This window comes from Gymnodraco acuticeps, unplaced genomic scaffold (genome assembly GCF_902827175.1).
Source record: "Gymnodraco acuticeps unplaced genomic scaffold, fGymAcu1.1, whole genome shotgun sequence".
NCBI classification, from domain to species: Eukaryota; Metazoa; Chordata; class Actinopteri; order Perciformes; family Bathydraconidae; genus Gymnodraco; species Gymnodraco acuticeps.
The window spans coordinates 41,649-57,890 of NW_022991332.1; the positions used below are offsets into that span (position 1 = coordinate 41,649).

The 16,242-nt window shown below is 45.4% G+C and overlaps 1 protein-coding gene across 1 annotated transcript; it reads left to right on the top strand.

Annotated features, from left to right (window-relative positions):
• The first annotated feature begins 3,508 nt into the window (after positions 1-3,508).
• LOC117562562 lies at positions 3,509-4,954 on the top strand. Its single transcript, XM_034240412.1, has 2 exons — positions 3,509-4,058; positions 4,157-4,954. The coding sequence occupies exons 1-2, from the start codon at positions 3,528-3,530 to the stop codon at positions 4,841-4,843; spliced, it is 1,218 nt and encodes a 405-aa protein (XP_034096303.1). The 5' UTR covers positions 3,509-3,527; the 3' UTR covers positions 4,844-4,954.
• The last annotated feature ends 11,288 nt before the right edge of the window (positions 4,955-16,242 follow it).

The following is a 16,242-nucleotide window of genomic DNA, read 5'->3' on the forward strand; positions in this document are numbered from 1 at the left end:
TGGATGCATGTAGATGGGCCTGGAAGAATGCAATGTGGAGTTCCAATGCAAATCGGCTTAAGTCCAGTCAGGGTCTGGACATGTTGCCATGACTGGTACCCGCCTTAAGAGACACTATTTCGGGGTAAACTGTATCCATGTTGCCCCCTGGTTCTTCATCCTTATACCCTGGATGTATGTTGGTGTCCCTGGAAGAATGCAATGTGGAGTTCCAATGAAAATCGGCTTAAGTCCAGTCAGGGTCTGGACATCTTCCCATGACTGGTACCCGCCTTAAGAGACACTATTTCGGGGTAAAATGTATCCATGTTGCCCCCTGGTTCTTGTTCCTTATACCCTGGATGTATGTTGGTGTCCCTGGAAGAATGCAATGTGGAGTTCCAATGAAAATCGGCTTAGGTCCAGTCAGGGTCTGGACATGTTGCCATGACTGGTACCTGCCTTAAGAGACACTATTTCGGGGTAAACTGTATCCATGTTGCCCCCTGGTTCTTGTTCCTTATACCCTGGATGTATGTTGGTGTCCCTGGAAGAATGCAATGTGGAGTTCCAATGAAAATCGGCTTAAGTCCAGTCAGGGTCTGGACATCTTCCCATGACTGGTACCCGCCTTAAGGGACACTATTTCGGGGTAAACTGTATCCATGTTGACCCCTGGTTCTTCTCTCCTGGTGTCCATTTCATGTATATTTCCTCGTGTCCATTTCATGTACATTTCCTCGTGTCCATTTCATGTACATTTCCTCGTGTCCATTTTATGTACATTTCCTCGTGTCCATTTCATGTACATTTGATGGGGGAGTCACATGTGGATGAAATGGACCCAATTCCCGGAGGTTCCGGGCCGAATTTGGGAGCTCATATGCGGCCTGCCGTGCACCCCCACCCGTGGAAAGCAAAAAAAAGTAAATAAAACGGTCAATTATATCTTAAATTCATCAAAAACTACGTTTTTTAAAATTCTCGAAAAACCGCTAAGTGCCAACGGGTGAGGGGGTCAACCCTTCGGCGCTTCGGGCGGAAGCCCCGGAGACATTTCCACTGACCCGTTGCACTTTTCAACGTAGAGGGGAATTCAGACCTCCCCTCCTCCGTTAACAATTTTCATTCATCTTTTCCAAGCTACCTTCTGCACGAAATCGGAAACCCGGTTTTTGAGAGCACTTAGAAAAAAACGGCCTATTTCTCATGATGGGGAAATCATGGAGGAATGCGTCCGATGAGTGAGTACTTTGGATCGGATACAATTGTTGCCCGGAGGACCCCCAATCACGGTTCTTACAAAACTTTAAGTTTTTGAACTGGCCTCTGGAGGAATGCAAGGGGAGTTTCCACGGAATAACGAGACACTATTTTCGGACACATTTTATCCATTTTAACCCCTTTCTCTGGTTCTTCCAAAAGTTAACTTTAACTTATTTTGCCTCTGGAGGAATGCAAGGGGAGTTGCCAGGGGACTCTACCTGCATTATGAGGCACTATTCCCGGATACATTTTATCCATTTTCACCCCTTTTCATGGTTCTTCCAAAAGTTAACTTTAACTTTTTCTGCCTCTGGAGGAATGCAAGGGGAGTTGCCAGGGGACTCTACCTGCATTATGAGGCACTATTCCCGGATACATTTTATCCATTTTCACCCCTTTTCATGGTTCTTCCAAAAGTTAACTTTAACTTTTTCTGACTCTGGAGGAATGTAGGGTGAGTTGTCAGGGGACTCTACCCGCCTTAGGAGGCACTATTCCCGGATACATTTTATCCATTTTCACCCCTTTTCTATGGTTCTTCCAAAAGTTAACTTGAACTTTTTCTGACTCTGGAGGAATGTAGGGTGAGTTGTCAGGGGACTCGACCCGCCTTAGGAGGCACTATTCCCGGATACATGTTATCCATGTTAACCCCTTTATCTGGTTCTTCCAAAAGTTAACTTTAACTTTTTCTGACTCTGGAGGAATGCAAGGGGAGTTGCCAGGGGACTCTACCTGCATTATGAGGCACTATTTCCGGACACATTTTCACCATTTTCACCCCTTTCTCTGGTTCTTCCAAAAGTTAACTTTAACTTTTTCTGACTCTGGAGGAATGTAGGGTGAGTTGTCAGGGGACTCGACCCGCCTTAGGAGGCACTATTCCCGGATACATTTTATCCATTTTCACCCCTTTCTCTGGTTCTCTGGTTGCATCCGTCTCTGGATCATGGAAGAATGCATCCGCTGCATGAGGACTTTGGATCGGATACAATTGTTGCCTTGATGACCCCCAATCATGGTTCTTACCAAACTTAACGTTTTGAACTGGTCTCCGGAAGAAAGTAAGGGGAGTTGCCAGGGGACTCGACCCGCCTTAGGAGGCACTATTTCACCCAGTTTTGGCTCCCGCCTTGCCTGGATGATAGGACCGATAGATGACAGGGATCTCTGCCCGCCTAACGAGTGCCTAAATGGGACACCTTTCGCACGATGATGCAAATGGGTTATTTATTGAAAATAAACCGGAGAGATTTGACATGGGGTCTTTCTAGTTTGCTGAGTGCAACTTTCTTATTTTCACCTATCCTTCTTTGTCCCCCCCGGTTCTATACATTATACTGGTGACACTTCCCGGTACCGAAATGCTCAGGCATACAAAAATGATGGCGATCGGTTGTCCTATCTGTAATAGTCCCTACCGTGCCCTGAGCAAGCACCTGCTGAGGAACCATAGTGTGCGTAATTTAGTTGAAAGAAGAATTCTGCTGTTGTTGGCGAAAGGACGGATAAACATTAGGCTCCATCCCTGCATTATTGCAGGATGCGAGTACATCGGGACAAGGCTGGACCGCCACTTGTACAGAAACCATGTTGAGCTGTCCCGGCAGGAATTACATGTGGTTTTAACTAAACTAAAAATGAAAGTGGCCACGAAGAAGCTTCATGAACTCAGTTTGACAAACCCCACAGTAGCAATGATTACCTCTTGGGATGTGGACACTGTGGGTGATGATGTCCTGTCACAACCTCCACCCTTGTCCCCAGTGATTAAATGTGACAACCCGGACTGTAAGGAATGGAGGATGGATGCAAACAGAATGAAGGCTCAGAGGGACATATATGCTGCTGAGGTGAAATCCCTGCGCTGCATGCTGCAGCAGAGGATTAAACGTAACCGAAAGAGGATGAACCAGAGGGCCGAGGACCAAGAGCGGGTGTTTCTAAGGAAACGATCCCGAACAGAGTCAACACCAAAGAGGCTGTCCAAGTCCAAAGGTCCCTCCTGCAGGAAGTCCCCCATTGCCTCTCACACACCTGTATCCAGCTCCTCAGAACCTGCATCCATAGATACCGAGGCCTCGTCATCCTCCCCTCCCATACATTCCCCCTGGTTCAGCGGCAGGGGCCGGGGGAATCGAATGCGGGACATTACATTCCCACGCATCATGGAGAAGTATCTGCAAGGCTACCGGGACCATTATGAGGGCATCGATCCAACAGTGAGGCTCCAAGAAAACGCAGTCTCCAAAATAAGCAGAGTCAAATAATTCCTAAGCTTCATGGCACACGGTTTCAATCGCCTGTCTGACTGGCTCTTTTTGAGGGATCTGAAGAGGATACGTGGGTGGTCCCGGAGCCTGATAAAGTCAAGCCTACAGGTCACGACATCTGACTTCTATATCAAAAATATATCACACTTTCTCAAGTACATGAATGAAACACCATGCAAGGGGAGCAGGCTGAACCAGAATGACATGATTTTAATCACACGGGAAGTTGCTGCCATCCTGAAGTCCATGAGAAAGAAGGTGTTTATCCACCAGATGCAGGTGAAGCGGGACAAGATGGAAGGTCTGCCAAGCCATAAAGACATCATGGCATGTTTGACTGCGGCCAAAACTCGCATCCCTCAGCTCCTGGACGTGATGACCAGCAATCCGACTCACGCAACCCGGAGCCTGCTCTATGGGTACATGACCCTCAATTGGAGCTGCATTTATGGGCACCGTCCGGGGGTCTACTCCAACATGACCAACACGGAGGTCCTAAAGGCGGAGATAACTGGCACTGCCTTTGGCCACCTCATCCACGTGAGTGAGCTATTAAAACATGTGTTTATTCTGGCAGTGATACACATGTTGTGGATGATTGATACTTGTATTGACGCTCTCTAACCCTGTCATAACAGGTAAGCAACCACAAGACGGCCAACGCGTTCGGGGAAGCGCAGATGTACCTCACCATAGAAGAATTTGGATGGATGAAGAGGTGGCTGGAAATCAAGGGGACGCTGACCGGCACCAACAACCGCTACTTCCTCTGCATAGCGGGGAAGAACCCATCGAGGAACCTTGCCACCTTCCTGAGGTTGGCATGGGCTGATGTTGGACTAAAAGGTCCCATTAACTTCACCGACCTTCGCACAGTCCACGCCGATAATGCGAAGAGGTTTCAGGACATAAGCAACCGCCAAAGAGTGAGTGATTTCATGTGTCACAACACTGCAACTGCAGACAAATTTTATGCCAAGAATCCTTCTTTGAAAGAGGCTGCGGACATACGAATGCTCTTCACAGAGTCACTGCAAGCAGCGGCCGCAGCAGCATCAGGGGTGAGTGAAGACAATTTGGGGGACATTGACATCCACAGTGACCGTGACAGCTCTGGAGAGGAGCATAGCCCTACTCCCTACCAAGACTCCACCGATACCGAGACGTCAGATGAAGAATTATACAAAGACTTCAACGCTTGGAGAGCGGCGAAGAGGGAACAGTCAATGGCCGAACACAGTCCCTCAGACACGGGTGAAGAGAGGGTGCCAGCCTCTGCACCAACTTCACCCGATACGGACAATGTTGCCAGTGACCAACTGTAAATATGCAATGTTTTGTTGTACTCAGTCCGCTTGTGCTGGATGAGTTAATAATGTTATAATGTTATAAAGTGTCAATGTATATATTTCTGTAAATAAAGTTTGTTAAAATTACTTAATTTGTCCTCTTTTTTATAACCCAATATGGGTGTTTCCCCTTTAAGATCCCCAGGGGCACGAGGTTCTGGTGGTGTGCATGAAGGGGTTTAGTCCGCGTGAGGAGTGCTCAAATGTGGGAGGATGTGTAAGGCAGAGGAGGGTAAAACAATTTAAAGTGTGAACCTCCAGCAGGGCAGGTGGTGCTGCTGTGAATAAAGCCGACTATGGAGTCCGATGTGCGGACGGTAAAGCACCGCAAAATACACCCCCTGATAGGTAACCAGGGCCATGAGAACATCCAGGACAGGAGGGTGGGTGCTGCTGTGAATAAAGCCGACTATGGAGTCCGATGTGCGGACGGTAAAGCACCGCAAAATACACCCCCTGATAGGTAACCAGGGCCATGAGAACATCCAGGACAGGAGGGTGGGTGCTGCTGTGAATAAGGCCGACTATGGAGTCCGATGGGCGGACTGTAAAACACCGCAAAATACACCCCCTGATAGGTTACCAGGGCTATGAGAACATCCAGGACAGGAGGGTGGGTGCTGCTGTGAATAAGGCCGACTATGGAGTCCGATGGGCGGACTGTAAAGCACCGCAAAATACACCCCCTTATCGGTTACCAGGGCCATGAGAACATCCAGGACAGGAGGGTGGGTGCTGCTGTGAATAAGGCCAACTATGGATCGATGGGCGGACTGTAAAGCACCGCAAAATACACCCCCTTATAGGTTACCAGGGCCATGAGAACATCCAGCACAGGAGGGTGGGTGCTGCTGTGAATAAGGCCGACTATGGAGTCCGATGGGCGGACTGTAAAGCACCGCAAAATACACCCCCTGATAGGTTACCAGGGCCATGAGAACATCCAGGACAGGAGGGTGGGTGCTGCTGTGAATAAGGCCGACTATGGAGTCCGATGGGCGGACTGTAAAGCACCGCAAAATACACCCCCTTATAGGTTACCAGGGCCATGAGAACATCCAGGACAGGAGGGTGGGTGCTGCTGTGAATAAGGCCGACTATGGAGTCCGATGGGCGGACTGTAAAGCACCGCAAAATACACCCCCTTATAGGTTACCAGGGCCATGAGAACATCCAGGACAGGAGGGTGGGTGCTGCTGTGAATAAGGCCGACTATGGAGTCCGATGGGCGGACTGTAAAGCACCGCAAAATACACCCCCTTATAGGTTACCAGGGGCACGAGTTTCTTGAGGGTGTAATCATCTGGGTTTAGTCCGTGGGGGAGTGCTTAAGTTCGGGGGCCCGGGGTTCCAAGGTGCGCGAGGTTATGGAAGTACGCATGTCAGGGAGAGATGCTGGAGGTCTGTAGTCCGTGTTTTGGGGCTCTGTGAGCGGCCAAAGTGAGGTGGTTTTCCCGGTGTATTTCATGGAAGTGTGACATAGCCTGTGTCCTGTGAAATAGCCTGTTTGCCCATGTCAAATCTTATTATGAGGCACTATTTTGGGATACATTTGATCCATTTTAACCCCTTTCTCTGGTTCTTCCAAAAGTTCACTTATACTTATTTAGCCTGTGGAGGAATGCAAGGGGAGTTCTCAGGGGAGTCTCCCTGCATTATGAGGCACTATTTTGGGATACATTTTATCCATTTTAACCCCTTTCTCTGGTTCTTCCAAAAGTTCACTTATACTTATTTAGCCTGTGGAGGAATGCAAGGGGAGTTCTCAGGGGAGTCTCCCTGCATTATGAGGCACTATTTTGGGATACATTTTATCCATTTTAACCCCTTTATCTGGTTCTTCCAAACGTTAACTTTAACTTATTTAGCCTGTGGAGGAATGCAAGGGTAGTTATCATGGGACTCTACCTGCATTATGAGGCACTATTTTGGGATACATTTTATCCATTTTATCCATTCTGTACATTTGGCTTACCGCGACTGGTAGTTAATGTCGCTACGGGGGACGCGTATATCCCTAAGGTATGTAAGGGAGGAAACGTATACAAAATGTACACCACCCCAAATTGATCATGTTGTTGATAGTGCTACAGATGCGCTGCGAATAAAATTAGACTCTGTTGCTCCTTTGAAAAAGAAGAAAATAAAACAACATAGATTAGCTCCATGGCATAATGCCGAAACCCGCAAAATAAAGCAAAAGTCGAGACAACTTGAAAGGATATGGCGTTCCACTAAATTGAAGAATCTCGTTTAATTTGGCATATTACTCTCAATGAATATAAGAAAGCACTGCGTAAAGCGAGAGCAGCCTACTACTCTTCATTAATAGATGAGAATAAGAATAATGCAAGATTTCTTTTCAGCACTGTAGCCAGGCTGACAGAAAGCCACAGCTCGATTGAGCCTTCTATTCCCATAGCACTCAGTAGGAATGATTTTATGTGCTTTTTTAACGATAACATTGTTACTCTTAGAAACAAAATTAATGACCTCTTGTCTTTGACCAGTATAGTGTTATCAACAGCTCCCGGAAACGTAAGTTCTAATATTACACTAGATAGTAAACTAGAATGCTTTTCAGCCATAAACCTTGAACAATTAAATGCAATGATTCTCTCTTCTAAACCATCAACGTGTATGTTAGACCCAATTCCAACTAAGCTGTTGAAGGAAGTTTTTCCATTAATTAGCACTTCTTTATTAAATATTATGAATATGTCTTTATTATCAGGCTATATTCCACAATCATTCAAAGTAGCAGTGATAAAACCGCTTCTTAAAAAGCACAACCTCGATCCAGAGGTTTTAGCCAATTATAGACCTATTTCTAATCTTCCGTTCCTCTCAAAAATTATTGAGAAAGCGATCGCAAAACAGTTGTGTGATTACTTAAAAAACAATGATTTATTTGAAGATGTTCAGTCTGGCTTTAGAACACATCATAGCACAGAGACAGCTCTGGTTAAAGTCACAAATGACATTCTAATAGCCTCTGACAAGGGACGTGTCTCTATTCTTGTTTTGCTCGATCTCAGTGCTGCATTTGATACTATCGACCATGATATCTTATTGCAAAGACTAGAGCACTTAGTTGGCATACAGGGAACTGCTTTAGGCTGGTTTAGGTCCTATCTATCTGAACGCTCTCAGTTTGTACGTGTTAACGATGAATCTTCCACGCAAACAAAAGTTAGCCATGGAGTGCCACAGGGCTCAGTGCTCGGACCTATTTTGTTCACATTATATATGCTTCCGTTAGGCAATATTATAAGGAATCATTCTGTAAACTTTCATTGTTATGCGGATGATACTCAATTATATTTATCCATCAAGCCTGATGAAATTAATCATCTAAATAAAATTCAAGACTGCCTCAAGGACTTAAAAACGTGGATGACCTTAAACTTTTTGATGTTAAACACGACCAAAACTGAAGTTATTGTACTTGGCCCGAAGAATCTACGAAACAAATTATCTAAGGATATACTAACTATGGATGGCATTAATTTGGCCTCCAGTGAGACTGTAAGGAATCTTGGTGTTATATTTGATCAGGATTTATCCTTTAACGCCCACATAAAATCAATTTCAAGGACTACCTACTTCCATCTACGTAACATTGCAAAAATCAGGCATATCTTGCCTCAAAACGATGCAGAGAAACTAGTCCATGCATTTGTTACTTCAAGGCTGGATTATTGTAACTCTTTATTATCAGGGTGTACCAAGAAGTCAGTCAAGTGGCTTCAGCTGATTCAAAATGCTGCAGCTCGTGTACTAACCAGTTAGGAAAAGGGACCACATTACTCCTGTTCTCACTGCCTTACACTGGCTCCCTATAGAACACAGGATAGAATTTAAAACTCTTCTTCTCGCCTACAAAGCCCTTAACCTCTTAAGCCCTGAGCCTGTTTTTATTGTTTCAGGCTCGAAAATGCTATGCCCAAAACAAATGACTATAACTTAACTTCTAAAAGGGTTATATGAATAATGTATTTTATCAAAGCAAGGTTACATCTGTGAGTTGGATGTAGAAGTGTCAGAATCAATATAGATATTTCTCAGTCAGAGTAAATTCAGATGGAACATAGTAAAAAAAGGTAAATTCTTACCCCCGCCTAAAAAAAAAACATTACTTATAGTGAAAACTACCCTTGAATGATGGGATAGTAGACTAAAAGCTTTAGGAATCCAAAGTATAACATATAATAAGTACCCTGTATCAAGATTGAGGCAAAACAAGTTAAATTTGACCCTTTTAGAGAGGTTTAGCTAAAACTGACTGGACTGACCTTTGGGCACATTTGGATACCATCAGTGCCATTTGACCTTTTTCAGGTACCATACTGTAAAAATAATTGTATTATCACTACAGGTAATCATTCCATCCAAATAAAGTGTTTTTAAAAAAAAAAAATAAAAATTTAAATTACATTTATTTTGTATGTAAATGATGTGTGTGTGGACTTTGCCACAGTCCTTGCATGTTTATCACCCGACTAACACTTCTAGGAAGGTTTACTTACACAATAACAATTAGCAAACATAGGATACACTTGTCTCTTGTCTTGAGCAGATTTATTTCAAAAATAACACTAAAAAACGACACTAAAACCGAAATAACACCACGAGCATTTTTTTTGTAAATACTGGCAAAAAAGAAAAAATGTACACAACCTGAATGTGTTTAGTGTTTTTGAATTGAGGCACCAGGCACTTAGTGCAGTAGATAGGTCTTCACCGTTGTGTTGCCAGCATCAGAGCACCTCCTGAGCGCGGTGGCATCTTCCCCATAATACTTGGGAATGCATACGAGTGATGATATGGGGGGGGGGGGGGGGGGGGGGGGGGGGTGGTGGTGGTGGTGCTGCAGGGACTTCACCCCTCATGTCTGCAGCAAGCTGCTCCCTGAAGGACTTCTGGGTGTGTGGCTTCGTCCTGCCGGGGTCACCCCTCATCTTGTGCAACTCCTTGTGGAGAAGGAAGCTGTTCACCACTGCAATGTCCAGAAAATGGTAAAAAAAAAAGAAGGTCTTGTACCATTTCATGGTTTTGTGGTGAACACTGTAGTACCCAATCAAAGCATCGGACACATCCACACAGCCCATGCTTCTGTTGTAGTCCATCACAGTGTCAGGAACGGTAACAACCTTAGTCTTCCACACACCAGCCCGTTTCACTTTCCTCCTGACAGTCTGTCCACTGAATCAGAAGATACAGAGGGAGGCTGAGTTAGTACTGGTGCAGACGTCCGGCGGCGTAGCTTGGATGCTGATCTGATGCACGTCGTAGCTCGGATGAGGCAGATGTTGATGGCTGTGATCCAGAAGCCATTTAATACTTGTCTTCATCACTGTGAAAACAAATGTGGAAAAAACTTTGATTACTTCACTGGATTATTCTTTCAAAAATGTAACTCAAATCAGAAATAATTCTTCCATTTAGCGTGTGTGAAATAACAGTATACATATATATATATATATATATGTGTGTATACTGTTATTTCATATATATATATATATATATATAGGCTACTATAGCGTGTGTGAAATAACCGTATACATATATATATACTGTTATTTCATAAACGCTATAGTATATATATATATATATATATATATGTATACTGTTATTTCACACACGCTATAGTATATATATATATATATAGGCTATATAGATATATATAGACTGATATACAATACAGCTTTATTTATAATCTGCTAACAGTCAATGTCTGTAGAACTACAAAACAGCATCCATTTGGCATGTGTGGAATACAGTACAGCTTTATTTATATACTGCCGTGTTATAGTCACGAAATACAATTAATCTATTTATACGTTCACCAACATGATGTTGCCATTGTTTTAGTTTCTCACGGAACGATAACGCTACAACAACAAAGCGGCGTCCATTTTGTATTTTGCGAGTGTGGAATTACTATAGATTACACCAAATACACAACTAATAGATACAAACAGAGAGAGTACATACCTTTCCTGAAGTTCCTAATCAGGGTTGTCTCTGTGTTCTCTGTTCTCTGTGTTCTCTGTTCGCTGTGTTCTCTGTTCGCTGTGTTCGTTGCTGCTGTGCTGGAGCGGCTGCTTCTGCTCCGTCTGTGCGTAAAGCAGCCGCTGCTGGCATTATTCATACTAAGCAGGATCCTATCTCTGGAACCCATTGGTCGATTTGGGTGATTGACACCTTTTTTGAAACTTTGGAGCCAATAGAATCGAGGGGGGGGGGGGGGGTAGTAAATCCCGCTTTACACTTACGTCAAGGAGAGAGAGGCTCGCGTAAACAGCACGTGAGAAAACCTAAACCCGGACTGCAAAACTTTATACCTACGATGCGGCCATGAATGTAATGATGGATTTCGGGTAGCTCTTTCCTGGAGCGTCAGCGTCAGACAGCCGAAGACTGACAAAGACATTAGAGTCCTGCGGGAGTCACGAGGGAGGCAAAGAGGAGGCAAATCCTACTTTGATTGAGCTAAGTATCGCTGGTGTTTTTTATTTCGTTTCATTTTATTTGGTTGTTTAGCCCCTCATGCTATAATCATGTGTATTTTCTCCATTCCTGTTCATGTGTCTTCTCGCAATTATCACTGGCCCCGTGTATCTCGTAATCGATATAACCGGCCTGCTCTCATCTATCCCACATGCTCCACTGAGATCCAACATCTAGTTTCAGGTGGCCTGTGGAATTGCCAGTCAGCTGTTCCTAAGGCTGACTTCATCTCTGGCTACGCCTCCCTGCAGTCTCTGGATTTCCTTGCTCTCACTGAGACCTGGATTACTCCATCCAACACATCCACCCCAGCAGCTCTCTCCACAGCATATTCCTTCTCCCATACACCCAGACCAACTGGCAGAGGAGGTGGCACTGGTCTCCTGCTCTCTCCCAAATGGAGCTTTTCCCTCTTCAAGCTACCTAACTTCACTCCTTCCACCTTTGAATTCCGTGCCGTCACAGTAACCCATCCTATACAGCTAACCATTGTTGTTCTCTACCGTCCACCAGGCGCCTTGGGGGACTTCTTGGAGGAATTAGATCATCTCCTCTCACACATCCCTGAAACTGGCCCTCCCGCTGTACTTCTCGGAGACTTCAACCTCCAGACGGGGAAGATAGACGAACTAACATCTCTGTTAACCGCCTTTGCTTTCTCACTGTCTCCGTCCCCACCGACTCATAAAGCTGGCAATGTCCTTGATCTCATGTTCTCAAGGAACTGCGCTACTTCTAACCTCTCTGTAAACCCGCTCCACACATCCGATCACTTCTTCATTTCATTCTCTCTATCCCTTTCCAAACATAAAAACTAATCTCTTCTCATCCTGCACTTGTCCGCCGTAACCTTCACTCCCTCTCCCCCTCTACCTTTGCCTCGTCGGTGCTCTCAGCCCTCCCTTCCTCTGACTCGTTCCAACTCCTGCCTCCAAACTCTGCTGCAGAAACTCTCCTCTCTACTCTCTCATCCACTCTGGACTCTCTCTGTCCTCTCACATCTCGGCAGGCTCGTCAGTCCCCTCCTGCTCCTTGGCTAAATGATGCACTGCGTGCTAATAGAACCGTCCTTAGGGCAGCAGAGCGGAAATGGTGGAAATCCAAACACCGTGACGACCTCCTAACCTATCAAGCTCTCCTCTCCTCTTTCTCTGCTTCGATCTCTCAGGCAAAAAGCACTTTCTTTCAAGATAAGATCCAATCTTCCTATTCCAATCCTAAAAAACTATTTTCCATCTTCTCCACCCTCTTGGACCCTCCAAAAGCTCCTCCCCCCTCCTCACTTCTGTCAAGCGACTTTGTTACCCAATTTGAAAAAAAGGTTGATGATATTCGCTCTTCTTTTTCTGACTCACCTTTACTCACCGCTGGGTCACCAGACCCTCCTTCCACCAACACACTTACCTCCTTTTCCCCTCTCTCTCCAAGTGAGGTTCTTACCCTCATTACCTCTGCCCGCCCTACCACCTGTCCTCTGGACCCTATCCCTTCAAACATCCTTCAGACTATCGCTCCTGATATTCTACCGTTTCTCACCCATTTCATCAACACTTCTCTAACTTCTGGTCACTTTCCAAACAGTCTCAAGGAGGCAAGAGTAAACCCTCTCCTAAAGAAACCCACTCTCAACCCGTCTGATGTTATAAACTACAGGCCTGTCTCTCTCCTCCCGTTCCTGTCTAAATCACTTGAACGCGCTGTCTTTAAACAACTCTCCTGTTATCTCAATCAGAACAACCTTCTGGATCCGCACCAGTCTGGTTTCAAGGCAGGTCACTCCACAGAAACTGCTCTCATTGCTGTCTCTGAGGAACTGCACACTGCCAAAACTGCATCCCTCTCCTCTGTCATCATCCTGTTGGACCTGTCTGCTGCATTCGACATGGTGAATCATCAGATCCTCCTTCGCACTCTCCAAAAACTTGGAGTTTCAGGCTCTGCACTTTCCCTCCTCACCTCATACCTCAAAGACCGCACCTACAGGGTAACTTGGAGAGGCTCTGAGTCCGACCCTTGTCAATTAACTACAGGGGTCCCTCAGGGCTCTGTTCTTGGTCCCCTCCTCTTCTCCCTGTACACAAACTCGCTCGGATCAGTCATTAGCCCGCATGGTTTTTCTTACCACTGCTACGCTGATGACACCCAATTAATTCTGTCCTTTCCCCGCTCAGAGACCCAGGTCGTCGCACGCATCTCTGCTTGTCTAGCTGACATCTCTCAGTGGATGTCTGCTCATCACCTCAAACTCAACCTTGACAAGACTGAGCTGCTCTTCCTTCCGGGAAAAGATTGTCCCACTCTTGACCTAACAATCAACATCGGCACCTCAGTTGTTTCCCCGACTCAGACTGCAAGGAATCTGGGTGTGACCCTAGATAACAACCTGTCCTTCACTGCAAACATCGCTGCTACAACCCGTTGCTGCAGATACACGCTTTACAACATCAGGAAGATACGTCCCCAGCTGACTCAGAAAGCGACTCAAGTTCTGGTCCAGGCTCTCGTCATCTCACGCCTAGACTACTGCAACTCCCTCCTGGCTGGTCTACCTGCATGTGCCATCCGACCTCTGCAGCTCATCCAGAATGCAGCGGCTCGTCTGGTCTTCAACCTTCCTAAATTCTCCCACACAACTCCGCTCCTCCGCTCCCTTCACTGGCTTCCGGTAACTGCTAGAATCCACTTCAAGACACTGGTACTTGCTTACCATGCTGCGAATGGATCTGGCCCTTCCTACATCCAGGACATGGTTAAACCGTACACCCCAGCGCGTGCACTACGCTCTGCATCAGCCAAACGACTCGCTGCGCCCTCGCTGCGAGGGGGACCCAAGTTCCCATCGGCGAAAACACGTGGGTTTGCTGTCCTGGCTCCAAGATGGTGGAATGAGCTCCCCATTGACATCAGGACGGCAGATAGCTTGCACATCTTCCGGCGCAAACTGAAAACTCATCTCTTTCGACTCCACTTCGAGCGTTAGAACTATTAACGAAGCACTTTTATACTAATAAAGGACTGGCTTACCTAAAGCCAGTTGAGTAGCACTTGAAATGTTTGGCTCTATGAAGCCTGATGTACTTTATGATTCTGTTTTCTTCAAGGTTGTGTCTTCCTGGTCGAATGTACTTATTGTAAGTCGCTTTGGATAAAAGCGTCAGCTAAATGCAATGTAATGTAATGTAATGTTGGATTACATTACATTGGATTAACCTTGAGCAGCGTTTTTATTCCCTTGAACACGACTTTTGATCACAAAACAGCAACGGAAAGACATAATTATTGTTATGCTTTAGAACATTGTTGTTGTTTTCTTGCTCTGTTCTGGCTGCTGGCTCAGTGAGTTTGTGTCCTACAGTGATGATACTTATATCAAAATAATCGGTGGAGTATCAGCTTTCAGCTGATATGTAGTTTGTGCAGAACATATTAAGTTTTAAAGATCGTTTTTGCTAGTTAGCACCGGAAGTAGCATCAGCCTGTTTTCACTAAGGGCTAATGCTAACGCTTCTTGTGAGACTTGTGTTTTGTTTCGGTAAAAATGGCTCATATCATTAGGTTGCTGAGTTTTTTCCCGTTATTTGAGTATAAGACATTCATAGGTTTTTAAATATTAAGAAGCCCCCAGACGCTGTCTCCTGCAGTGACGTGTTTTTCCGCCCGGTATCGGGGGGGGGGGCCGGGTTTAAGAGGTTAATGGGCAGGCGCCATCTTACCTTAAAGAACTCATTATACCCTACTGTCCTACTAGGGCATTGCGTTGTTGTTCCTACAGTCTCTAAAAGTATAATGGGAGCCAGAGCCTTTTCTTATCAAGCTCCACATTTGTGGAATCAGCTTCCAGTTTGTGTTCGGGCGGCAGACCCCCTATCCGTTTTTAAGAGTGCGCTTAAGACCTTCCTTTTTGATAAAGCTTATAGTTAGGGCTGATTAGATTCAGACCCTAGTTTTGCTGATATAGGCTTAGTTTGTCGGGGGACATCTTACTTCGTCCTTCTCTCTGTCTATACCTGTGTACTCTCATGTTCCAATTAACCCAGCTTCCCATTACATTACATTACATTACATTGCATTTAGCTGACGCTTTTATCCGAAGTGACTTACAATAAGTGCGTTCGACCAACAAAATACAAACTTGAAGAAAACAGAATCATAAAGTACATCAGGTTTCATAGAGCCAAAACATTTCAAGTGCTACTCAACTGGCTTTAGGTAAGCCAGTCCTTTATTAGTATATAAGTGCTTTGTTAATAGTTCTATCGCTCGAAGTGGAGTCGAAAGAGATGAGTTTTCAGTCTTGAAGGTGTGTAAGCTATCTGCTGTCCTGATGTCAATGGGAGCTCATTCCACCATTTTGGAGCCAGGATAGCCAACCCACGTGTTTTTGCTGATGGCACATGCAGGTAGACCAGCCAGGAGGGAGTTGCAGTAGTCTAGGCGTGAGATGACGAGAGCCTGGACCAGAACCTGAGTCGCTTTCTGGGTCAGCTGGGGACGTTCCCCAAATGTCTTTCTTTTTGGTGTCTATATACGCCGGGATCCGGAGTCATGGATGATCCTGCGGTCCTGTGTCCTGTGTCCCCTCTTGAGTCGTGGCTGTGGTCCTGGATCATAGGTCCTGGATGGATATCCTCGTGGATTCATCTTCCTATTATACACACAGGCATTTCCAAACATTTGGACTACCTATGTTGCAAATGTATAATATTTTCAATTTACACACGGCATCTATTGCACGTCTGTCCGTCCTGGGAGAGGGATCCCTCCTCTGTTGCTCTCCCTGAGGTTTCTCCCATTTTTCCCTTTAAACTGTGGGATTTCTCCGGAGGTTTTTCCTTGTACGATGTGAGGGTCTAAGGACAGAG